The 25,203-nt window shown below is 51.3% G+C and overlaps 1 protein-coding gene and 1 long non-coding RNA gene across 8 annotated transcripts in view; one reads left to right on the top strand and one right to left on the bottom strand.

Annotated features, from left to right (window-relative positions):
• Positions 1-1,536: 1,536 nt before the first annotated feature.
• On the bottom strand, positions 1,537-3,861 carry LOC147577927 (uncharacterized). The gene is made up of 2 exons (XR_015254614.1): positions 3,776-3,861; positions 1,537-1,951 (listed from the first exon to the last, which is right to left on the bottom strand). It is a non-coding gene; the product is annotated as an uncharacterized LOC147577927 (long non-coding RNA).
• A 3,700-nt stretch (positions 3,862-7,561) lies between these two features.
• The window catches only part of INPP5B (inositol polyphosphate-5-phosphatase B), a 48,505-nt gene continuing 30,863 nt past the window's right edge, over positions 7,562-25,203 (top strand). The window contains exons 1-7 of one of the 7 annotated variants that reach the window (XM_086716509.1): positions 7,562-7,708; positions 8,502-8,584; positions 8,971-9,065; positions 9,893-9,990; positions 10,107-10,136; positions 12,080-12,190; positions 16,026-16,166. In XM_086716509.1, coding sequence (XP_086572635.1) covers positions 8,528-8,584; positions 8,971-9,065; positions 9,893-9,990; positions 10,107-10,136; positions 12,080-12,190; positions 16,026-16,166 — 532 coding nt within the window. In that variant the 5' untranslated portion in view covers positions 7,562-7,708; positions 8,502-8,527. Of the gene's footprint in view, positions 7,709-8,501; positions 8,585-8,970; positions 9,066-9,892; positions 9,991-10,106; positions 10,137-12,079; positions 12,191-16,025; positions 16,171-16,301; positions 16,432-17,444; positions 17,589-25,203 lie in introns of those variants that run through there. The other 6 variants (XM_086716506.1, XM_086716507.1, XM_086716510.1 and 3 more) reach the window with 6 other exon arrangements.

Here is a 25,203-nt window from a genome sequence, read left to right as displayed (position 1 = left end):
AGAAAGGTGGTGAAGACGAGCCAGGGCCTCTCCTCAGGACAAGGTTGCAGAACCACGATTTGCCTTTTGTATTTGCCTAAAGGAAGGAGTTGGGCTGTTGTGGAATGGGCCTACAGCCCTGCCCCGTCCCTAAGCCTCAGCAGCCTGGCACACAGTGGGTCTAAGACAAGCTGTGACTTCACCCGCTTGCCAGCTCACAGCAAGTCTTTGGTGATCCTCCTTCTGCAAGATCCCTACTTGACTAAGAGGTGGCTAATATTCTTGTGGACTCCAGCCCCAGGTAGCCAAGATTTGGGTGGCATTTGGCAGCCGCCCTCGGATCCGAACCTGGTTTCCCAAATGGAAAGAACTAGGGGAGCCGAGGAGGCGATGATCTGCCCACAGGCACAGTTGTTTGAAGGCCAGAGCCAGCTGCCGAACAGGATTTCTCCAGAGAGCTCCTTTGGCCCTCAGCACTCAGACCTTCAGTTTGTCTGTCTGTAATGTATCTGCTTATAAAAATCCCAACTCCAGAACTGGCCCTTCCCGTCACACTCCTCTGTTGCCCTCGTCCTCTCCATGGCAATAGGGTTTCACCGCCCCTGCCCCTGAGACCTGACCTGTTGCTCTGGGTTGGTGGTGTCCTTCCTGGTTCAACTGTCTCTTCAGGCAAGTCCTCACACGTTCCTTTGTTCGTTCCTTTGTTGCTTAGAACCCGAGCCAGACAGCCTCTCCAGGGCTCGAGCTGCTGAAGCAGAATGCATGGTAATTAAACCTAATCGAGCAGCTGGAAACCTCGAATACTGAAAACCGGCCCAAAGTGCAAGCAGACATTGCCGTTTGGGAAGGGAGTTAAACAAAACCTTGGCACTGGGAAACAGGTGGGACCGTCCCTCCAGCCTTCCCGCTGGAGCGACAGCAGCACTGGGGCCCCCCAGGGGATATACCTGCTGCATTTCAACTGTCACATCCCTCAGAGCCTCCTCTTTAGGAATGGGTACCTGGATTCCAGGGTCAGTACAACCTGTATTTTACCGTGTGGGGGGGGAGGTGGGGCCAGGTCCTGGGGAGTCCTGCTATCACCTTTGCCTAGGTGACTTCGGTCCTTATGCAAATTGCACCAGAGAGGCCTTGGCGGAAATGTGCCGCTTCCCTGTCACGGCAGCAAAGGATTCTTTTCTTCTTTCAGCCAAACACATATTTTTAGCGCCTTCTGTGTCCCAGCTAGGTTTACAAACCTTGAGAATTAGGTGAAGGTGAGACCATGAACGGGAGCAGAACCAGAGGTACGGAGACCCAATAACAGCCTCCTGGACAGGGAGAAAGCCCTACAGCCGACCTCCAGCCCCAAGGGCACAGAGCTATTAGCACAAACCATCAGAAGTGGTTCTCCCACAGGGGACTCCCTGGAGTCTGGACTTCATCTCAGCTCCCTGACCAGGCTCGGGAAGGAGCATGGTTGCTCCCTCTTGGCTTACACCAGTAGTCCTTAATCTTTCCAGGATCATAGATTCCTTCCGAAATACGAAGATATAAACTGTGGACTCTCTAGGAAAATACATGTGCATAGGTAATTTTACACACCATCTCAAGGGTTCACGAATGCCCGGAATCCCATTCTTGGTTCCCGAGTCTTATGAGAATCTCTCCCTTAGACGTGGAGTCTGAACCTCTACCAGGGCACTTCCTGCTGAGAACAGGTGACTCAACTCCCTCTTTAAGGAGGCAGGCTGCTCATCAGAGAAGGTCAGGCTGGAGACTCGTTCCGGGCTTGCCCCCCAGACGGGTGCTGCCGAACCCAGTGGCTGATCCTGGGATGAAACTCCCAGAAACAGGAGTCTCTTCACTCCCACCTCAGAGGAAAGCCAGTCGGTCTGTGTCCAGCCCCAACGGGCCATCCCTTTCCTCCAGTTGTCTTCTGTTCCTCTCGCTGGGGTCAACTTGTCCTGGCAGGCTTTACAAAGAGAGCACCCTAAAAATGTAACCAGTGTGTTAGAGGAGTGAGGGGCAAGGTTCCTGGGGTTTTTCTCCTCCCTCTGCGTTATTTAATCTGTCCTTGGGATGATGGCTCCCCCTCATTGTTCAGATCCTGCCAGCAGCTTCACCTCCCGAGTTCTCACAGTAAGAATGGACCCGCAGCCTCTTCCCGCACACCACCCTTTCCACCACCAGCCAGCCAGACTTCTCCCATTCCAGGTGGGTTCTGGGAGGACATGGGCCTCCCTGCCCTCCTGTCACTCCTGAGAGCCCTCTCTACCTTCCAGGTTTCTCCTCTACACAAGTAGGCATGTCCCAGTGGGACCTTGGGACGGGGGTCCTTCGCTCTGCCCAAGCTACCAATTGGCTTTAATTTCTCCCTCCAGCTACAGTCTGGACAGCATTTGGCTTGTGCTCCCTTCTGCCTGTGGCCCCCATGTGTCCCGCCCCCATCCCCCGGCAGTAACGTCAGAAGGAATTCCCAGAGCTGACCAATGATTCCAGGGGCTGCATCGTATGCACACGTGTTCACTGCCCTCCGTAGCTTTGGGTGTGCAGGTAGGTCTATGTCTGGGAGAGGCTGGGGCACAGGGAATCATTAGGAATATTCTATCTAGCCATAGAGAGTTGCACAAACCAAAGCCAAAAGTAATGCAGATTAGGAGGTTATCGGCCAGGCTTTCTGATTCTGCTGTGTCTGGCCAGCTCACACTCAGGCTGTCCCTCCAGCCTCATCTACCCAACCCAGGGAGGAGGAAAAGAGGCCTGTGCGGGATGCCTGGGCCCTTCCTTTCACATGGACACAGACATCTGTGTAGAGCCTCTGGGCCCTTCTCTTCACCTTTGGAAGCTGAGATCCCCTTGGAGAGGTGCTGTTGGGAGAACTGCTTCCCACTCGTGGTGTTGGAGGGGAGGGAGAGGCGTGGGGACACCTGCTGGGAAGGGGTGAGGGGAGGGGTGCTTGGCTGGCTCCATCACTAGAACATGCGACTCTTGATCTCAAGGTCTTGAGTTTGAGCCCCACATTGGCAGTAGAGATTACTTGCAAAAAGAAGACAGGGGCACCTGGGTGCCTCAGTTGGTTAAGCGTCTGACTTCGGCTCAGGTCATGATGTCATGGTTCGTGAGTTCAAGCCCAGCATCAGGCTCTGTGCTGATAGCATGGAGCCTGCTTCGGATTCTCTGTCTTCCTCTCTCTCTCTGCCCCTCCCCCGCTTATAGTCTCTCTCAAAAATAAATAGATAAAGTAACAAACATTTTTTTAAAAAATTAGAAGAGGTGAGGGTAGAGAGAGAAGTGACCTCTATTGCCAGGAGATCCTATCCTGCTTCACCTCAGCACCCTGGATCGTGAGCACTGCCCCAGATGTGTATTCAAGACCCCTGCCCAGAAGGCCCCAGCCGAGAGGGGTTCTAGCTCCAGGGTTTCCCTGGAAAGAGACAGATGGAAGTGCTGAAGGAAGAATGAGGTCAGGGAAGCGTGTCCTGTGAGCCTTGGGAACACGGGGCTGGGGGAGAAGATGGAAATAACGCCCCCCACCCCTCACCTGCAGCAGTTTTCTGCCTTGCATGCAAACACCCGAACTGGGCTTAGCACACTCTTCCAGGTCTAATCTTTCAGTACTGGGGGAAGCAGAGCCAGGATCCAGATCTCCAGTGTCTAAGACCTACCTCCTGCCCTTGGCCCAGATCTGGTTTAGAAACAGGGTGGGATCCGAACCCTGAAGAACCCGGACAAGGTGTGCCCTGATTTGGGGCCCTCTCTGTGACCTGGGGTTTCTCTGCCCTGGGTTCTGAGAAAGCCCATCTCCCCCCAGCACCTTCTGATGTTGGACACAAATGAAGCCCGATCAGAGTCACCAGATGTCTCTTCCCTGTCACTGCACCTGCTCCGGTTCTGTCTCCCCTTGGGCCTAGGATGCTGCTGTTGCCATGCTGACAACAACATTCGCTCTCAGAGGGGCTGTTACTAGGCTCCAGGCCCCTTTGTGCTTGCCTTAGTGTCACTCTGACTGTAGGGCTTACGAGAAGCAAAAATTCAGCCCCTTGGTCCCTTTCTCCGTAGAGGTTGACCTCTCCTGCTCCCCAGCCTCAGTTTATTCACCTGCGGAAGGCAATGATGGGGATCTCTCTTTGCAGTCCTCAACTGGATCCTTCACTCTCTCTGGCCCCTGCAGGACCTCAGTAGAAGATATCTGTGGCCAACAGTAGTCATGGAGTTGCTTTGCTCAGAGGTAGCTGTCCCAGCCCAGGGACCCCAGCCCTTCCTGGACTCTGTGACCATCCCTAACTCATGACCGTTGCTGGACCCTGGGACTGTCCCTTCTCTTCCCTGACCTCACGACCTCTTTCACTTGACCTTTCCTTGACCTGTGACCCTTGAGCTGGTTGCTCCCTGCAGTGGTCCCTCTCTCCTTTTCCTCCTACCAGTCCTTCTGCTGGTCTTACTGGTCGCCCAGAATCTGGCGAGCAGTCAGTTGACCCCTGCTCCTGTCCAGGTGAGCAGCACACGAAGGAGGAGAGAGCCCCCTGGTGCCTTCACCCCATGGGAAAGGAGCCACAGTGTTCCAAGCTGTCTGCAGATATGACACAGCTCCTACTGCTTCTGAGAGATGTGCTACCCGGAGGCCTGGGGAACACCACCGTGAGGTGAGGCATGGGATGGGGCTGCTGCGGGAGGAGGGAGGGTTGCTTACACTGCATGCAGTAAGCTGCTGCGAGAGAGATGCCGAGCAGGAGGGAAAGGAGCCGCTGGTTGGGATTGGGGCAGGGGGCTGAGCCTGGCCCAGGACTGGCTGTCCCCGCTCCTCCTGGACTCCCGGCATGCTCTTCTTCCAGCTGATTCAACTCGGTGCTTCCTGCTACATGGCCCAGGGGAGATGAAACCAGTCCCAGCCCAGGCCCCCGCTGTCCTCAGTGCTGCAGTGGCGGCTCACTCTGCTGGGCCCTAAATGAACTGGGCTCTGGTGAGCAGCCCTGCCAGCCTGGGGCCAGAGCCCCTCCTCCATGGCCCCTGCTCTGGCTTCTCCCATTGCCCCGGTGAGCTGTGAGCCCCACCCCGCCACTCCCCAGCCCTGAGCCTTGCCCACCCACTAACACCCAACTCTGAACCCCACTCTTAGTTGTTGAGTTTTTTTTATATGTAATTTATTGTCAAATTGGTTTCCATACAACACCCAGTGCTCACCCCAACAGGTGCCCTCCTCAATGCCCATCACCCACTTTCCCCTCTCCCCCCACCCCCCCCATCAATCCTTAGTTTGTTCTCAGTATTTAGGAATCTTTTATAGTCTGCCTCCCTCCCTCTCTGTAATTTTTTTCCCCCTTCCCCTCCCCCCTGGTCTTCTGTTGAGTTTCTCAGGATACACATATGAGTGAAAACATATGGTACCTGTCTTTCTCTGCCTGACTTATTTCACTTAGCATAATACCCTCCAGTTCCATCCACGTTGCTACAAATGGCCAGATTTCATTCTTTCTCATTGCCAAGTAGTATTCCATTGTATATATAAACCACATCTTCTTTATCCATTCATCCGTTGATGGCCATTTAGGCTCTTTCCATAATTTGGCTATTGTTGAAAGTGCTGCTATAAACATGGGGGTACAAGTGCCCCTATGGATCAGCACTCCTGTATCCCTTGTGAACCCCACTCTTTGGAAGGCCCTCAAATCTGAGCTCAGTTTTTACCAACCCTCAGCCTCTAGCCACACCCTAACCTCTCTACCTTGTCAGGCTGACCCTTATGTTTGAGATCCACCCTCCTCATCACTCCCTGAGTCTGAGCTTTGTACCTTCGGTGCCCCAACCCCACCAGCCTCCCCCTCCCAGTTCTCCCTTCCCCCTTCTCCCTACCACCTCTCCCCTTTCTCCAGTCTCCGTGGAGGCCCAGCAAAGCTCCTCTGCTTGTCCCGGGTGGCAGCACTGTCGCAGTTTCAGGTCGTGACTGTCCCCACACACAAAGCCCTTTCTGGGATGGGGGCTGGGACTCTGCAGAGGGGTTACCTCCCCCCACCCCACCCTGCAGCGGAGTGTCACAGCACTTCCCCAGGCAGCCCTGCTCTGCTCCCAGGCCTAGGCCACCTGACGTAGCAGAGGACTAGCTGCTTCCCACTTAGCTCCTGGTGACCACCAAGGAGCCAGCCCCCAAGGGAAACGTGAGTGTCTGCTTCCCACCTGCCTGCTCCGGAAGGCAGAAGCAGGAACAGGGCTGGGGGCAGTGGGACAGCCACATGGGGCTTCAGCCCTGCCTCCATCCAGCGTTTGCTCTACATCCAGTCTGAGCAGAGCTGCCCGCCCCTCAGCCTTCCCTCCACTTTCTCTTACAGGGGAAAATCTGTGCGACCTTCTCCTGCCAAGGTGGTGACTGCTTCAGAGGGCAGGAAGCTGTGCCCTGAGGGCTGGGACTCCTGTGAGGTGGGCCCTTGGAGTGCTGTCCTTCCTCAGAACTACAGGCCTTTCATCTCCCGCTGGGGCACAGTGGGTCAAGCAGCCAAAACTGGCCAGAGCTAGACCTGGCCGGAGCCCGGCTGCCTGGGGCCCAGCATGCTTGACCCTCTCAGCTCTACATCATACCAGATCCAGGGTGGCAGCTGGGATCTTCCAAGTCTCCATGACATGCTTCCTCGTTTCTGATCACCCCGTATGTTCTCTGGGGACTGACCGGCTGAGCTCGTGGAGAGGGAGCTGGGGGTCCAGGGAGGTTCAGCTCAGCCCATGGCCCACTTTACACTTCCTGCCTCGGTGAGTGGCAGGGGAGGGGCAAGCAGAGTATGAATGGTCCCATTTCTTCTTGCAGCTGAACTGGTCCAGCTCAGGCTTTGTTGCAGGCCTACGTGGCAGGGACCCCTGGCTGTCGCGGGACAGTGGCTCAGCCCTGCTACCAGGAGTCCTGCCAAACCTCAGCTTCTCCAGCTGGATGGGAATCTTCACTCCAACCGGGTTGCCACAAGGGTCACTAGGAGGGCCCCTCCACGGGGCCACGGCTGTGACCATGCTGCTGTTCCTCCACTCTGCCCTGCTCCCTTCCTGCTCCCCTAGCTGGGCCCAGAAGAACTGGGGAGCAGCATCTAGGGAGACTCTGGAGGCCCTGCAAGCCCCCAGTCCCACCCCCAGCTCTGACTCCTACAGCTGTATCTTTAGTGAGAGGGATTTATCAGGTCCATGGCATGGGCTCCAGGATCCTCACTTCTCCTTCCCAGGGCCTCAGCCTGAACTTGGTGCCCTCCAAGGGGGCAGGGCTTCAGCACTAATCCCAAGGAGAGGCTAGCGTTCATCTGGAAAAACAGAACTTCCCTCCTGACCCCCCACTGAATGGGAGGACCCCAAAGTTGTCAGTGTAGTTATCTGGGGAGAAAGAGTTCCAGTAGAGGCCAGAGCGGGCCAGCCTGGATGAAAGGAGTTGAGGCTGGAATAGAGGAGAAAATGAAAATGCATTATTTTTTTCCCCGTAAGGCAGACATAGCCATCTTCCTTCAGGATGCTAGGCGGGGAACTCTGACCCCATGACTTGGAGGGCTGGGGTGACGGTTAGAGCAGTCATCAGGAGGGGGGAGCTCAGAGTACCCCAGGACCTAAGGAGTTAATGGAGGCGGCGAGCCCCCCAGCGCCCCCGTGATTGGTGCGGGCATGCTGGGACTTGCAGGCTGGCTGACCAGCGTGTGGCGCACAGGCTCCTGGGAAACGTAGTCACTAGCCGGCCAGGGCCACGGTGTCCTACGTCCTCAGGTCCTCAGCGGTGACAGCTCAGGAGGTAGGCGGCAGTGGCAGGGGGCTGGGAGCAGGTGCGGAGCAGGGAAGCCAGGGCCAGGCTGGGCAGGCGGGAGTGGTCAGACTGAGGGCTGAGACCCTGGTCCTGCAGCTGTCAAAACCGGACACCCCCTGGCTTGTGGCTGATGCAATCAGGCCTGCTGGGCGGGGATGAGGGCCAAAGAGCAATGTGATGTGTTTTCCTGTCTCTAGGGAAAGAGGAACGGGACTGGGGTCCTTGTCCAGGATGAGGCCCTCCCTTGCCTTCCCTTCCCTTCCCTTCCTTTCCCTTCCCTTCCCTTCCCTTCCCTTCCCTTCCCTTCCCTTCCCTTCCCTTCCCTTCCCTTCCCTTCCCTTCCCAAGAACAGGACATTTCCCCCCAAATCCATGCAGACGCACCACCGACACCCTCCAAAGAGGTGCCAGCAGGGCTAATACTGCTCCCCCAAAAGGGAGGCAGAGCCCTATCCCGGGAGCCGTGGGACCATGCCTCCCTCTCCAGTAGTGGGACAAGGCACCCGCCTTCCAACAAATAGACCAGACCCCGTTCAGAAACAACCGGCCGCCCTTCCAAAGGGTGGTGCAACAAACTGTACATCCCACCAGGGGCAAAGGGATGGCCCCTCTCCCTAGAAACTAAAGGGCCCATCTAAGGAGGAGGAAGGGGAGGGTCAGGCCTCCTCTAACTTCTCTCTGTACAAGGGCTCTCCTCCCTGCCCCTCAGCCCTCTGAGGCAGCTCCATCACCTTCTGAGTAACTTGTTGACCTAAGGGGGCTCCCATCTGCCCTCTCCCCAGGGCGTGTCTGCTCAGCAGGGACCAGCATGGACCAGTCTGTGGCTATCCAGGAGACTCTGGCTGAGGGGGAATATTGCATCATCATATCCTTGCCAGCACTGAGCTCCCAGCCCCGGCGCCTGCCCTCACTCTGGGAGGTGGACCGGACCGTGTCTATGTGCCTGTCTGCTTTCCTCCCTTGCTCTGTGCCTTCGGGAAAGAAGGAAGCTAGTATTTACTACGTGCTTGCTCAGTATCGGACTCCTCCCGGTGCTTTAAATACTCTGTCATCCTCCCAACCCGCTGTGACGTTGGGGGTTATTATCCCCATTTCACAGATAAGGAAGGGTCAGAGAGGTGAAGTGACTTGCCTAAGGTCACACAGTGCATCTGGGTGAGCAAGGGAAGGGCAGGGAAGGTGGGCTGGGCTGGGTTGGCAGAGGCCTGGCCTCCGGTTTCGTTTTGGTTTTTCCTTGACCCCAAGCAGCAGGCAGTTCAAGGTGTGCTGTGTGAGGGAGACAGCAGGCAGAGCCGTCTCCTGGGACTCGTGCGCCACCGCCTGAAACATGGTGGTCAGGAACACGCGTGAGTGAGGGGTTTGGTCCTTGCCTGTTGGGCCATGGGGTTATTCTTCACTGTATCCTCCAGCTGGGCTTCAGCCATCCCTCTGGGGCAGAGCCCAAGTCTTCTAGATTAATTAGAATAATGATCACTCATATGTTTTGAACACTGTATTCTAAGCCCTTCCTGTGTATTGGGCTCACTTAATCCTCAAAATCTGTTGCAGAAACTTGTCAAACAGAGACAGCTGAATGTTCTGGTCCAGATCTTGAGTTGCATGGCCTGTCTGCCTGGGTTCAAATCCAGGCATCATTGCCTCTGACCCACGTGATCGTGAGCGAGTTGTTTTACTCCCCCTGTACCCAATACATGTTGCCAGCGATGCCCACATATTACACAGAAGGAGAGAGACTGACAAATGCTTGTCGAAGGTCTCAGAGCCAAAAAGTGAACCTCAGGATCTCAGAGCTGAGGGGATGGGGGAGGGGCACTCGACATTTTCTAACCTACCACCCTGACTTTACAGATAGCAAAACTGTGGTCAGAGAGGGAAGGGGTGGCTGAGGTTATGGTGTTGCTGTCACACGCTACAGATAGATCACACATGTGTTTCACTGACAAAGCAGAGGCACCCCAAAATGAGCCAAGTTCAGCTTTGATGACCTATCTGTAGAACGGCAGTCTCTGATGGGCACCGTGGACAGAGAAGGCACAAGGATTGTGCAGAGCAGGGCACCACCAGCACGATCCTAGGGACCAAGGAGGGAGTGTGAGCACTTGGCCAAGGCCTCCACGATGAGCCTGAGGGGCGGCCGGTGGGCCCTGTCTTCACCTCTGCTTCCTGCCCTTAGTCTCTTCCTGTACACGCACCGGAGGATGGCCATTACCGGGGACGATGTCTCTTTGGACCAGATAGTGCCGGTCTCACGGGATTTCACGCTGGAAGAAGGTGCCACAGGGGCTGGGTGGTGTGAGTCCCTCTCCTCTGGGCCCCCGGGTCATTTCTGCCCTGGTAGGGGCTGGAGTGCTCAGTTGCTAAAGCCATTTTCATTTCCCTCCCCACAGTGTCCCTGGATGGTGAACTCTACATTCTTGGTGAGTGGTCTTTTCAGCATGAGTGGCAGTTAGGGCCGAGGGCAGTTAAGGCGGGATCCACTGAGAGAATGGTGTGAGGAACACTCTCTGATGTCCTTACCATGGCAAGCAAAACGCTGTAGGATCAGGCCCGCCCATCCCCCGCCCCCCTCCTCGCTTGCTGTGCTTGGAATCTTCTGGATTGCTTCCATCACCTTCCAGCATGACATGATCCCGCCACGGAGCCCCTGCACAAGTTGCTCCCTCTTTCTGAGAGCCCCCCACACCTCTTTTCACTTAGCCAACCCATCCTTCGGGGCTTCAGTTCACACTTTACTTCTTCCAGGAAGCTTTAGTTGAGCCTCCCGAAGTTGTGCCTCGAAGATACACATTCCTTTTTCTCATCCTTGACGGCTCTCTGTCACCCACAGTGATTTTTTTTAAGTCTTTTTAAATTAAAAGAAGATTATTTTTAATTTTTTTTAATGTTTATTTATTTTTGAGACAGAGAGAGGCAGAGCATGAACGGGGGAGGGTCAGAGAGAGAGGGAGACACAGAATCTGAAGCAGGCTCCAGGCTCTGAGCTGTCAGCACAGAGCCTGACGCGGGGCTCGAACTCACGGACCGTGAGATCATGACCTGAGCCGAAGTCGGACGCTCAACCGACTGAGCCACCCAGGCGCCCCTAAAAGAAGATTTTTTAATCTATTTTTGAGAGAGAGAGAGCGCGTGCTCACAAGAGGGGGAGGGACAGAGAGAAAAGAGGGAGACAGAGAATCCAAAGCAGGCTCTAAGCTGTCAGCAGAGAACCCGACACGGGGCTCTAACTCACGAGCCGTGAGATTGGGACCTGAGCCAAAGTCGGATGCTTAACGGACTGAGCCACGCGGGCACCCCTAAAGTTTCTTTTTTAAGATTATTTATTTTGAGAGAGACAGAGACAGAGTGAGCGGGGGAGGGGCAGAGAGCGAGGGAGAGAGAGAATCCCAAGCAGGCTCCACACTTAAGTGCAGAGCCCGACACAGGGCTCAAACTCACAAACTGGGAGGTCATGACCCGAGCGGAAACCAAGAGCTGGATGTACAACTGACAGAGCCACCCAGGTGCCCTTGCCACCTTCAGTGATTTAATTATTTGTAGTGACCTATTTAATGCTTGCCTTCTCTGCTAGACTGTAGTAGAGCCGTAGGGTTACAACAGAAATGAATATTCAGTCAATGAGTATCTTGTGTCAGGCACTATGTTAAGAGCTTTACGTACACCATACGATGCTTCCCCACCACAACTCCATGAAGCCGTCACTGTTTTCCCATCCCCATTTTGTGGACAAGGTAACTGAAGCCTAGAGAAATGAACTAACTTAGTAAGTGGTGGAACCGGGATTCACACTCAGAGTCCAGACTGTAGAGCCCACAGTCTTGATCACTCTGCTAGATTGCTCCTGCTCATTCATTAGTTGAGTGCATTTGTGGGTGCTCACCATGAGCCTACAGGGTGCTGGGAGGTTCTGCGATGAGCAGGACACCCTCCACAGTCTAGCTCCTTGCAGACAGGCTGTGTCCATTCCCCTTGCCATGGTATTCCCAGTACCCAGCACATGCCTGACGTAGTCAGCTAGACCCAGACAGCCCCCCTCGTCTGCTTCTATGTGCAAATTCCCTTCTGCTCAGGGATGGGTAGACAACAGGTCAGAGAACTTGTCCCCGTCCAGCGCTATCTAGCACTCTTGTGGGGAGGCTTACTGACTGTGAGAGCCCTGATCTGTGCCCCCCTGCGGAGTGGGGAGGATGTTAATTTGGAGCTGAGGGTGTAGAGGTTTCTTTACCACCCAGCAGCAGCCTTTAGTGAACTGCTTAAGGGCTAACAGGGCTTTGGGATCTTGGGCTGCTGATTCTCCATTCTGGGGATGCCAGCCTTGGTAGTTCTGGAGGCCAAGGGCTCAATTCCCACCTCCTCTGTGCAGGCTCAGATGTGACTGTCCAGCTGGACACCGCAGAGCTCAGCCTCATATTCCAGCTACCTTTTGGTTCACACACCAGGATGTTCCTCCAAGAAGTTGCCAGCGCCTGTCCAGGTAGGTAAGACTCCAGGCTCTCTGGGGTGGGGAGGGGGGTATGGCTGGGCACTGACCTACCCACCGCCAGTTGACTTTCCATCCTTTGGACTCAGGCTCCACAGTTTCTGTGCCCTCTCAATGCTGCTGGCCTGAGGCCACAGTGCCCTCAGGCCGTGAGCCAACCATGGGTTTGCATTTCTGGCTTCCCATTTCTAAACCTGAGCGGAGCCCACTTTGTCTTCCCGGCTCTAGGCTGGGTGGGCTGTGATTCTGATGCAGAATCTTTTACAAGTTAGCAGGGTCAGCAACTCCTAGAGGCCTATCTTCCGTCTCTCTGGCAACCACAGCTGGGCATATGGGCTCATCTGCTCTTGAACCTTGCTCTGTCTCCCACGGCAGCTGAGGAAATGGTCTAGTTTTGGCTTAGCAATGAGAGGTTAGTGGCCTCTGGGGCAGAACTTGTATAGATCAGGATTTCAGCCAGGCAGGTAAAGGAGAGTTTGTACAGAGCAGAGAATTAGCCACAGAACACGTAAATCTCAGTCACCAGGTACTGGGCTTAGGTGTATACCTAACACCATTATTTGTTTCCTTTCCAGCTAACATCTTGTCTCTGTAGGAATGACGGCGGGGGGTGGGGGCTTCCCTTCTATCGTGGTCTAAATGTCTGGGGGGCTCCAACTTAATTTGCCTGGTATGCCAGAAAGGGGACTGGCTTTGGATGTAAGCTGGGGTATGTGGGATAAGGAAGTAGAAACAAGATTACAGACCCTTGAATGCCTGGTTAAGGGGTTTGAAGTTTATTCTACAAACAGGGGGAAATTTGTCTCCAAAGGTTCAACTAATAAGGATAACTCAATTTATGATTATTATTAGTAGATGTAAGAGGGGTAATAATAGTAATAACAGCAAAGAACATGGACTTTTAAGCTGCACAGCCCCTTGCATTTGAAACCTATCTTTGCTGATGATGTGTCTTGGGACAAACCACCTCACCTCTCTGAACCTTGGTTTTGTAGACTTGTAAAGAATATCTTCCTCATGGAGTAGTGAGAATTCAATGGGAGAATACATGTGAAAGTGCCCAGCACATACTAGAAGCTCAAAACCTGTTTCTTCCTTCTGTACAAGAGGACCCTTAACTTAGCTAACATTCATTGTTGACTCAGTGTGTGTTAGATGCTGTTCTAAGAACTTTTTGCACATTATCTTATTTTCCTTACCATACCTTACAAGGTTGGTATTAGCAATGTCTCCATTTTACAGACAAGGAAACTGAGGCTCGGGGAGGCTAAGTGTCTTGCCTGAGTACACAGCTGGTAAACTATGGAGCCAGGATTAGACAGGACTACATAGTGTCCTCCAGAAGAGCTGAGCTCGTGTGTGTGTGTGTTTAATGCTATGAAAACATTTTTTAAGTTTATTTATTTATTTTTAGAGAAGGGAGGGGGAGAGAGAGAGAGAGAGAGAGAGAGAGAGAAGGAGAGGGAGAAAGAGAATCCCAAGCAGGCTCCACACTACCAGCATGAAGCCTGATATGGGGCTTGAACCCACAAACCGTGAGATCTCAACCTGAACCGAAATCAAGAGTTGGATGCTCAACTGACTGAACCACCCAGGCGCCCCTTGCTCTTGTGTTTTGATGCAGAATCTTTTACAAAAGTGTTTCCTATCCCATAGAAACGGGTCAGTGAAGAAAGGCTTCATGGAGGAGGTGATATGTAAGCCAAGACCTGAAAGATGAACAAGGTTTTTCCCAGGCAGGCAACAAGGGGGAGACGGCTGTCAGAAGGAAGAGCAGGTTGTTGAATGGGATTGAACTTGGAGATAGGAGGGTGTGGAGAGAGCTGAGCCAGCCGAGGCCAGCAGAGACAGCTCAAGAAGGGTTTTAAACAACCAACAAAGACCTTGGACTTTGCCCTACAGCTTGTGGGGAGCTATAAGAGTTTTAAACCTAGGAATGACAAGGTAGGATTTGCATGAAGGAAAAGTTCCTCTGGCAACTGGTTCCAAAGGGGAGAGACTAGAGTAGGGAGCTCACCGGGAGTGCATTGCAGGGGTTCCGGCATAAAAACTGAGGCTTGGGCTAGGGATGGAGAGGAGAGGGTGCACCGGAGATCAAACTGAAGAGAATGCAGGTACCACATGGGCAGTGAGTTTGGGTTGTGTTCATAACTTTACCCCAGTGGTTGGAACAGTGCCTGGCACTCAGGAGGCACTTCATGGATATGTGTTGAAATGAAGAACAGAGCTTGGTGCCTGGCTGTGAGTCTGGAGAGAGAGAGGAGTCAAGGATGACTTTGCTCTTTTAGGCTTACATATCTGTCTATCAGTCCCTTTACCTGCTCTGCCTTCTGGAGACCACACCTGGGATAGCCAGCAGGGACACTGCACTGAATCAAGTTCCCTGAGTAGTCATCATGACGTGGACTCCCTCAGGGAGGGGCCTGGGTAAGAAGGGGACTCTCACTGGTGAAGCCTTGGGTGCCTACCAGCCCAACCCTTGCCTTTTACAGATAAAGGGACTGGAGTCCAGGATGAGGGTTGAGGTGAAAGGTGAGAGGAACTAGGTTTTCTTCACCCGGTCCCTGGTGGATAACGTGCAGCATAAAAGGCCAGGGAGAAGTGCCTTGGTCAAGAGACCACAATTAGAGAAAAGAATTAGAGAACCCTAACTGAGCACCTACTATGTGCCAGACATTTTTCTAGACATCTGGACCATGCACACCAACTATATTCTCCTGTTCTGTCCCTTGAGCAATACTAAAGAGTAGATATGCTGTTTATAGATGAATAAACTGACATAGAGAAGGTAAGTAACTTACCCAAGGTCATTCCTCAATTGAATTGATGGGACGAGGTTTGGAACCCCAGGCTCTAACCCATGCCCCCGGGGTCCAGAGATTTCAGTTCAGATCCCAGCTCTTCCACTTCCTAGTTGTGAATGTGAACAGTGTATTTTATTTCTTTAGGTCTTGGCTTTGTCATTTGTACAATGATATGAACCTGCCTTACCTACTACTCCAAGAGATTTATGAGGATTAGATGAGGCCCAATATGGATTAACACTAAGCAAATACTGAAAAGAACTTAAAAGCTATTTCTGCCGGTGCCATACTGGGGCCTGGAACCCAAGTTTCTTCATTTATGATGTCCCTGCAAATCCAATTAGGTTCGGTCAGGTTCATGCAGTTTTACAAGAAGAGCAGGCAAGATAGCATAGGAGACCAAAAGCATTCGGGGCCCAGACAGAAGTGGGTTTGAGTGAGAGGCAGAAGCACTCAAGAATTTCCAGGAAGAGGTGGCAATCTGTTAAAGGGGAACCAGAGGTCTTGTCTTGAGAGGACCTGTCTTGAAGGCATATCTCATAGCAAACACACTACTTTTACCTAGAGTGTGTTTTTACTAGGAGTAGCTTACAAGTTGCTGACGGAGATTATGGGCAATTAAAGCACCCAACCCACTCCCTAGTACTGACAGCTATTTGAGTTCCCACTGTGCCTCTCACTCTGCGACCTAAGACTTACGGTCTCTGAGCACAGCTGCCATGGGATAATAGTTCCTCACTTCCTACGCTTAGTTGTGAGGATTAAGAAGTAATACACATATGAAGCACACACCTTAGCACATAGTTACCACGGGGAGTAGCGCGGGTCTAGCTTGGAAGGGCACTTTTTTCTTTTTCCACATTTATTATTGCATTTGAATCCCAGATGCACCCAGTGCTCCGGGAAACAGGCTTGGAGACTCTCCGGAAAGGCTGAGCGATTTGCTCACCCGCCTACAGTCGTGCAGAGGTGGAACTGGCTCTTCAAGCCCGTGGCTCAGCATTCCCTCCTTTTCCCTGCCACAGGTTTCGACCCGGCGACCCCGGATCCTGAATTCCTGTGGCTGTCTGTATACAGGTGCACCCGGCTGGAGCCCGATCCGCCCACGCCGCTCGGTTGGACCTCTGCCCCGGGGCCCCGGACGCCATGCGCCGGAATTGGCGGAGGCAGGTATCCGTCTCGAAAGGGGCGGTGGAGATTGGAGGAAGTGCGGCTGCGGGGGCGGTCTCATTACTGTGGGAGGGGGGGTGGGGGGGTGGGGCTATGGAGAGTATCGGCCTTCGATTGGTGGAGGTGGCACGCGGGGGCGGGCCCTTCTGGGGGCGGAGCGGGCAGCGCGGGCGGGGCGTCGCGAGCGGCGTGATGAAGAGCTTGAAGAAACTGGCTGGGAAATGTCCGCCGCCTCCGGCTCTCGGGAGTGCGACTCTGCAGGTCTTTGGCGGGCTGGGGGAACCTGGGTTGGGCCTCTGGGTCGGGGGCGGCGGCGGGCCCGGCCCGCGGGTGGGCAGGGTCTGAGGTTTGGCTGGTGGACGCGCGGGGCAATGACCAAGGTCCTGGCCCTTCGGGGGCGGGAACGCTGGGGCTGAAGTTCCGAGGGGATGTTATTCTTAGCCGGCGTGGTGAGGGCAGGCGGACGGCTGTGTGGTACCCCGGAATCTGGAGGCTGAGGTTGTAGTAGAGCGCCGTTCCCGACTCGCTGTGTGCCCTGGAGCCAGTCGCTGCCTCTCTCTGAGCCTCAGTTTCTCCATCCTGACCTTCCGAGGTTGGCCTGTGTTGGGGGTGCGCTCGCCATGACCGACCGAGCCTTCCTTTGGGCGAGGAATGGTGTGTGTATTGGGCTGCCTGGCTCTCTTGTCAGTCTTTGGCCCGTGTGATGGGGCTGTGCACAGATCCGGGGTCCAAGAGAGCCCTGTTCACCGTGGGACTGGAGGCCAGGATGAGGTTACAGGTGAAAGGGACTAGATTTTTTCCACCCAGCCCTTAGTGTAGGTAGTGTTGTGCAGCACAAAAAGCCAATTGTTGAACAGGAGGTTGTCTTTTGGAAAGCAAGAGGCCCAGGGCTGAAGTTTGCATCAGTCTGGTGCTTTGGGAGGACCTGCAGACCTGTATTTTCTGAACAGCCCCTTGATTTTCTGCACGGGCTCCCTGGTATGTTTTTCCCCTGGGTGCGCCCATGCGGCTCCAGTTACGTGAGAGCTTTGGCATGACCACTGGTACCCATTCGTGCCTCCTTTCTCAACCATCTGCGAGAGATGAAGAGTCTGTCAAGTGGCTGTGTAAGTGTGGGCCAGCACTCCGCTTGCTCTTATAAGGCTTGGAAACTATGAGGGGCTGGGGCGTCGGGGGTGGGGTGCGGATAGCACGTTGCACAAAGTTTGTAAAACGAGAGGAAATTGGGTGAGCGAAAGACTTCCTCAGTGCTTTATGCTTTTCCTTCATTGCAGCTGCCACAAGAGGCGTTTGAAGCGCCTGATGGTGCTGATAGTTTGCATCTTTCTGGGGCTTATCTCAGCTCACTTGAAGGACTTGATCTTGAGACAGCTGTTGCTTCAGTTCCCATGACATCCTGGGCTGTGGTGCTGGGACAGGTGAGAGCTTACCATTAAGAACAGGCCCAGCGGCAGCAGAAAGAGGCGGGTTGTGTTTTCTCAGCCAGCATGCCAGGGCCAGGTTGCTGGAGTGCTTCATTCCCTACGTGGAGAGAAAGGTCTTCTGTGAGAAGGCGGGACAGCTCTGAAGCCAGTTATCTGCCCCTGGGTGATAAACGCGCAGGGATCTCACAATCTTTCTTTTGCTTTCAAAAAACAAAACCTAGTCACATGCTGGTGGGGAATTGTCGTCAGGGTTTTGGTTTTATTTTTAGTCTAAAATGATTTGGCCCCATCGTAATAACCTACGGTAAGTGGGGTTACACTAAAGTGCTAAGTTATAATTTAAGTTTAATTTATAGATTACTCATTTATAAATTAAGTTCATTTAAATTCAATTTAAGCTAATTAAAATTGCCAAATGAATCATGTTAAAACTGGGAAGAGATGGTACCCAGCCCCCAGTTCTGCCTCTCATCTCTGCTTCCAAAGTTGCTCTGGCCTCAGAGGAGAGTCACATCTTCTACAACAGGTAGGAGAAACTTTTGGGGCCTCCTCTGACGTTCTGGATAGTCCAGGCGCCAAGGGAAACAGGTAGTGGATTTGGTTCTTTCTATACGCGTATGATCAAAATACCCACTTCCGGATAGCCTGAGGAACCAACCTGAGGCGAAAGGCTGCTTAAAAATGCTATTTGTGATGTACTTTAGGAGAAACAAGGCTCCCTCAAGGCGCTGGCAGTCCATACATTGAGGTAAGAGAGTGTAGGGTTAGCCCAGCAGGGCAGTGGTCCTTATAGGGTGAGCCAAAGGGATAAGAGTACCTCAAAGGCGTAGGTAATTTGGCGGCCAGGGGAATGTGGTCTTCACATCTCGCCTTTGTTTTGGTAGAGAAAGGAAAGAGCTCACTTTGATGCTTCTCTCCCAAATGTCCGTTCTTTGATTTGTCTCTGCTGAATTTGGGGGTGTCAGGCCAAGTTTGGTAGAGATTGGGCAAAGACCTGGAGCTGTGTTCTGGAAGATTCTGAGACATGTGCTAGAAAGGGAAAGAACTACTCAGAAGTCCCATCGGGTGCTCTTCTGGGCTAATTTAACAAAGTGGTAATAACACTCAAATGTTGGTCTTTTGAAGTGGTTTTCTTATTCCATGGCTGATTCAAAGTGAGGCAGCTTTGTAATAACTCAGATTTAGAATGAGATGCGCCATGAGTATTTTTGCCCCTGGACCCAGAAAACAGCATTAGAATCTGTCTGGCCTGAGAAAGGAAATGAATGCTATTTATATCTCAAGGCAGCATAAAGGGTAACCTAGATTACCAGGGTAGAAGCCAGAGAGAATGTGGGAAAAATAGCCCCTGGGTTGGTCCATCTCTCTCTCTCCCTCTCTCTCTCTCTCTCTCTCTCTCTCTCTCTCTCTCTCTCTTTCTCTCTTTCAAGAAGTAAAATCTGTGTGACCAACCTATCCTTTTAGCAGCGAAGAGGAATTCCCCTAGATATTTATCCTGCAGGTAGGAACGTTGCCCATTCTCTCTGCCTTTGTGGGCCCCTAAGCTCTGAAGGCCCCTAAGCAAATGAGTTTGGATCACTTTGTTTAAACAAAAGAGAACTGTGCTCCTTTTTTCTTCCTTCTTTTGTTGTTCCCTTCTCCATTTTCCCTGTTTGTCCCATTTAGCCTCCTGTTTGTTTCTAGAACAGGAGAATCCCCAGACGACTTTTCCTTCCCTCAGAAAACAGTTTGTGGTGGAATTCTACAGGGGGAGTCTTGAGCAAGCCAGGTGACCCACAAGCATTCATTTAGAAGTGGAGCTTTGCACAGAAAAATCCTCAGGGACTGAAGGTTCAGGAAGAGAGGCATCAATATTTATTAGAGGGAAGACAGGGTTGGAACATAGAAGCCAGCTGACTTGCATGTTTTCTTTGCTGCTTAAAATATACTGTAACAAATTTGTAGGCTTTACCACCCCTCATGCATATGCAAACTGAAACTAGCAAAAATGAATGGTGAGGATTTGAAAAAAGTGTGTGTCTAATTTTTACTTATTTATTTATTTTTTTATGTTCCTTCTTGCACCTTGGTACAATATTAGACATGTCTCTTGACTTTCCTCTCTTCCATCTATGCAATGAGAATGAATGTTTGCCTCCAAGAAGGTCACCTCTAAGTTATTTAGAGATGCTTTTGTTTGGGAAACACACTCAGGAATTGCAAATGCCCACTTTCCAGAGCTTAGAGACTGGCTGCCCTCTTCAGGGCCTATCCTAGGCCAGATTCTTCCAGATAACTAGTCATTATCTTCTTACTGCTCTCTCTCCCTCCAATTTCTTTTCCGTGAATGCAGTCTCTTAAAATCTCTGTCATCCTGGACTCTTCCCTCTCCTCTTCTAATAACCACGTTATTTTTTAATCCCCATAGTTCACGTAAGTATCGTCTTATTTGAATGAACCCAGTGGTCTCCTTCCAAGTCTTCCTAACCTTAAGGCTGCTTTTCCCTCGGGATCTCCCTAGCCTCTAACTTTTATCATGCCCTATTTTGTATGTGAACTTGAATGTTGTGCCACTCTCTGTTGCCCACAGGATAAAGTTCAGATTCTTTTGCATGACAGTTCAAGTCCTGCACAGCCTGGCTTCAGCCCCCTCTTATCTTATCTAGTCTTATCTGCCCCAACTCCCCTTCATTTCCTCTTCCTTCGAACTTGACTGCTTGTAATTTCTGGATAAAACCCTGTGCGTTTTCATCTTTGTTGACTGCTCATTCAGCTACATTTTTACAAGCTTGAACTTGCTGTTGTTAGCATTTTGCATCCTCTCTCCTCCCCACCTGCCAGCCTGAGTGCCTTGCACATCACCAGGTGCTCAAAAAATGTCTGTAGTCTTTGAGCTATAGAGACCCGCGCAGTTCATCGCCTCAAGTGCTTAGTCACTTGAAAAGCTCCTGCCCCCTTCCTCTTTGAGTGTGCTCTGAACTTCTCTCCCCTCTCTTCCTGGTTTGCTCTTACCCACTTCTCTTTTCAGCTTTATCACCAGACCACAGACCAGAAGGTCCAGTGGAGGGAGAGCCTGGAGGGAAAGAGTCAAGTAATCTGTCCAATAACTTGTCACGACTACAGTCTGTTGCTGTGAACTGGGCACACTGGAGTCTTCCTCCTTGAAAGCTAAACCGGTCATATTTAGTCCTTGCCAACCTAAGTTGGATTTGCACAGGGTGCAGGTAGAGTTTGAGTCCAGGGCTTATGGGTCCGCAGGGCACAGGATGTGTTTTTAGAGATGTGTAAAGAAACAGAGAGAAAACTAAGAAGCATGGTTATTTGACTTTTAAGAAAGTAACAACTATCTGGGGTGCTGGCCAGGCTGACCGTTGTTTGTAATGCTGGGTGCCCTGTGTTCCGGACTTCTCTTCAGAGTTTCCCCGCACTGTGGACTATACGTAGCTCCCCGCTCTCCCTTTTTTAAAAAATAGACTGCACGTCCACTGTGGGGCTTGAACTCACTGCCCCGGGATCAAGAGTCATAAGCTCTACCAACTGAGCCAGCCAGGCACCCCTGGTTCCCCCTCATCATAGAGTAAAATCCAAACTCTACATGGGGTTCAAAATCTTACACTTTGGCCATTTATTACTAGTATGTATTTATTCCTAAAAAATCTTTTTTTTGAACATTTTTTTTAATGTTTATTTTTGAGAGAGAGAGAGAGAGGGAGGCCGAGAGAGAGGGAGACACAGAATCTGAAGCAGGTTCCAGGCTCCAAGCTGTCAGCCCAGAGCCTGACACGGGGCTCAAACTCATGAACCCTGAACAAATTTTTAAAATAAAAATTTGTTTATAAAAATGTATTGCTATCGAGGCGCCTGAGTGGCTGAGTCGGTTAAGCGTCCGACTTCGGCTCAGGTCACGATCTCACGGTTCATGAGTTTGAGCCCCGTGTCGGGCTCTGGGCTGACAGCTTGGAGCCTGGAGCCTACTTCAGATTCTGTGTCTCCCTCTGTCTGTCCCTCCGCTGCTTGCACTCTGTCTCTCGCATTGTCTCAAAAATAAATAAACATTAAAAAAAATTAAAAAAAAATGTATTGCTATCAAACTGTTATTATTATTAGCAGTTACCATTTATTAAGCACTTACTGTGGGTCTGTGGGGCTCACACTATGCCACAAAAGTTCTGTAAGAGGATGTCCATTTCTCAGGTGGAGAGATAGAGGCTCAGATAGGGTAGGTAACATGCCTGTGATCACTCACTGGTCAGTGACAGAGTTGAGAACAGAACTCAAATTGTCTGTTTGAATCTAATGCTTGAGCCCTAATCCCTGTACTCTACTTCCGTGTCCCCTAATCCTTCTCAAACAAAACTTTTCCTTTCTACTTGTTTATACTACTTATTACTACTATTTTCTGAGGATGCCATAATGCTGTCTTTGTACTGAAATTATTTCTTCTGCCAGAAATACTTTCTGAACCTCATGTTTTTCTGATAGTTGATATCTTGCTATTGTTTATTGGTTGAGAACCCAAACTCTTGGGGTGCCTGGGTGGCTCAGTCAGATGAGCGTCTGACTTCAGCTCAGGTCATGATCTCATGGTTTGTGAGTTCGAGCCCCATGTCAGGCTCTGTGCTGACATCTTGAAGCCTGGAGCCTGCTTCGGATTCTGTGTCTCATTCTCTCTCCGTCCTTCCTCCACTTGTGTTCTGTCCCTCTCTGTCTCTCAAAAATAAATACATGTAAAAAAAAAAATTTAAAAGAAAGAAAAAAGAACACAAACTCTTGACCCAGATTCCTTGGGTTTGAATCCTGGCTGTGCCATTTACTATCTGTGTGTTCTGGGGCAAATTAGTTAACTTCTGGTCTGCAAAGTGCAGATAATAATAGCACTTACTTCATCCGATGGAACAGTTTTGAAGATTAAACATATGTAAAGTGTTTAAAATCATGCCTGGCATGTAGTAAGCCTTAAGAATTTGCTATTAATGTTATTCATGATAATACTACTATCATTGTCATTAACACAGCCTGATTTGGATTCTGGGTAGTTGGATCTGTTTATCTGGATCTGTTTATCTTCCTGTGAATTGAAGTACCTCTTGCTGGTATGTGTCTCCCTGTTTCAGACTGAGAGAGCCCTTGGCGTGGCCCCCTCTGTGTCACTGGTAAGCGTTGAACCAACTCACTCACTCCTGCCAATTTGAAACATCAGGGATTTTGCTCGCATGGTTTTGCAGGTTCTTCTGGTGTGCTGGATTTGGAATGCAAAGGCCAGTGACTGACTGAGAAGATAGGAAGGGACATCTCCTCCTAGACCTGTCTAGTAGATACTCAGCAAGGGCAGGACATGATCTCCACCCAGCAATGGCAGCCACACACCCGCACACCCTGTGGACACCATGGTGGTACTTTTGCTTTGTTATCCAAGCAGACTCAACCCTTCTATTCATTTGCTACTTACCTCTATGAGTTGATAGTTTCCTTGAAGATCCTGTGCTCGTGCTTGCAAAGGGGGTGACTGTGGAGTCAAGCAGATCTGGGTTTTAACGTCTAATGCGATTAGAAGGTAACTTGATAAATGGTAGTGTTCATTATCAGAGCAGTAGGGGGTTAAGAGTGGCAGAGCTGGGGGGAAAAAGTGTAGAGGGGAAAGAACTAACAGTTCCTGCCCATCTGCTGTGCACCAGGCATTGTGCTAGGCTCTTGACCCATGTAGATTTCGTTTGGTTATTCTTTTGGGTTCTAAGTTTGGTGGTATTGTCCACATTTTACAAATGAGGACACAGATGCAGTAATTTGCTTGAGGTTTCATATGAGGTCGTGGACAGAGCCAGTAAAAGAGCCAGGTCTGTTTCATTCCAAAGCCTAACGCTTATTTCCAAAAACACTAATTTCTCTTAAAAGTGCCACACCAGTTATATGGACAAGAAAGGCCTTCAGAAGTCGGAGGGATGACTACCTCGGATAGTGTGGTGATGGTAGTGGGGCATCAGGAAGAAGAGGAAGGAGCTCGTAGGAGTGGAGGCTGGGCTTTGCAGGAGAGGTGGCCAGCAAGTAGGAGGGGCTTCCCTTGGAGCCAGGGGTGAGGGTGGCACGCAGGGCGAACCTGTCTATTTAGATCTGGCTGCTTTTAGGTGACTGAGGAGAGCCAGTTTGCAAAGGGCCTCATCTGCCAGTTCAACCAGTCTGTATCTTAACCTCCAGGCATCGGTGCAGTGCTGAAAGCTTAAGAGCAGGGAGACCTAACTAAAATCAGAGTTCAGTCTGGCCACATCCAGAGACCAAGTTGGGTGTGAGAAGTGGGAAGCTCCTGTAGTGGGAGGCTCTTGCAGTGATAAGAGAGACTCTTGCAGTGACAAGTGAGGAGAGGATGGCCTGAAGAAAGGCATCCTTGGGAACAAAGACATTGGTGACTGACCAGCTCTTGGGGCCCTGGGACGAGAGGTGTGGGTGGATGGCAGGGTTGCAGACTAGGCTGGCAGGGACAGGGCTGGTACAGATGACAAAGGGGGAGCTCAGGGAGAGGGCCCAGGTCACACCGCACCTTTACCTGGGCCCCACCATGCACAGAACTTCCTTGTGGAAATGCAGACAGTAGGCGGTGGCAGGATTAAGTTCTGGCAGAGCCGGACAGCTCCATTTGGAGCAAACTGTGGTGGCCGATGATTCTTGAAGAGAAGGAGTGTGACCTAGGTCTGCATTTGTCCACTGTGGTAGCCGCATGTGGCTATTAACATTTAACTTAGGTGAATAAAATACAAAATCCAGTTTCCCGTTCACTCTAGAAACATTTCAGGTGTCTCAATGTGGCCAGTGGCAGCAAAGCTGTAGAACCTTTCAGTCATCACAGAAAGTTCTCTTGGACAGCACTGGTCTGGACATGGGAGCATCTGCAAATAGCTAGGGGACCTGCAGGGGGAAACAGAGCAACAGGAGGATACAGAAGGACCCACTGAATTAAGAAATAATGTTCCTGGGGGGAAAAAAGAAAATAAAGAATGCTGCTGCTCTCGTACAGGTCTCCAAAGAAGTAGGGTACTTGTATTTGGGTTTGGATTTTTTTTTTTTCCTTGTGTGATGTCCTGTTTTAGAAAAAGCCCCAACCCCAGGTCAGTGATAGGCCTGGCTACAAGATGTTGGCATCAAGACCTTGCCTCTTGTCTTTGTTTTGTAGCTCTGGGCCTTCAACAGGTCCGGTTTGGCTTTTAGAGCACCTTTTGGCCTTGAAGTGAGGGAGAGCCTCCAGTTAGCCACAGGGAGAGAAGACAGCAGTCGCGTACAGCAAATACACTGTTGTCTCTGATCGGTGGAAGAGGCCAAAGCTAGAGAAATTGGGTAACTTGCCCAAGGTCAAACGGCTAATGAATGGCAGGGTCAAAATTAGAACCTGGGTCTTTGATTTCAAAACCCATGATAAATGTGCATACAATAAAATACACATTGTAGCTGCTTTTGAAAGTGCCTATAAGCAAAAAGCAAAAGAGGTCCTACCGTTGAGAAATGATTTCTGTTGACATTTTGGTTTCTACCCTTCCAGGATACATATGTGTACGTATGTGTCTGTAAAATTTATCGATATATTTATAAGCTTGTGTTATAGATGGACATAGACACACACTCTAGTCCTTTTTGATGTGTGTAG

This window comes from Puma concolor, chromosome C1 (assembly GCF_028749965.1).
Source record: "Puma concolor isolate L17-30 chromosome C1, mPumCon1.1.hap2, whole genome shotgun sequence".
Lineage (NCBI taxonomy): Eukaryota > Metazoa > Chordata > Mammalia > Carnivora > Felidae > Puma > Puma concolor.
This window is presented reverse-complemented; position numbering and strand designations above follow the sequence as displayed.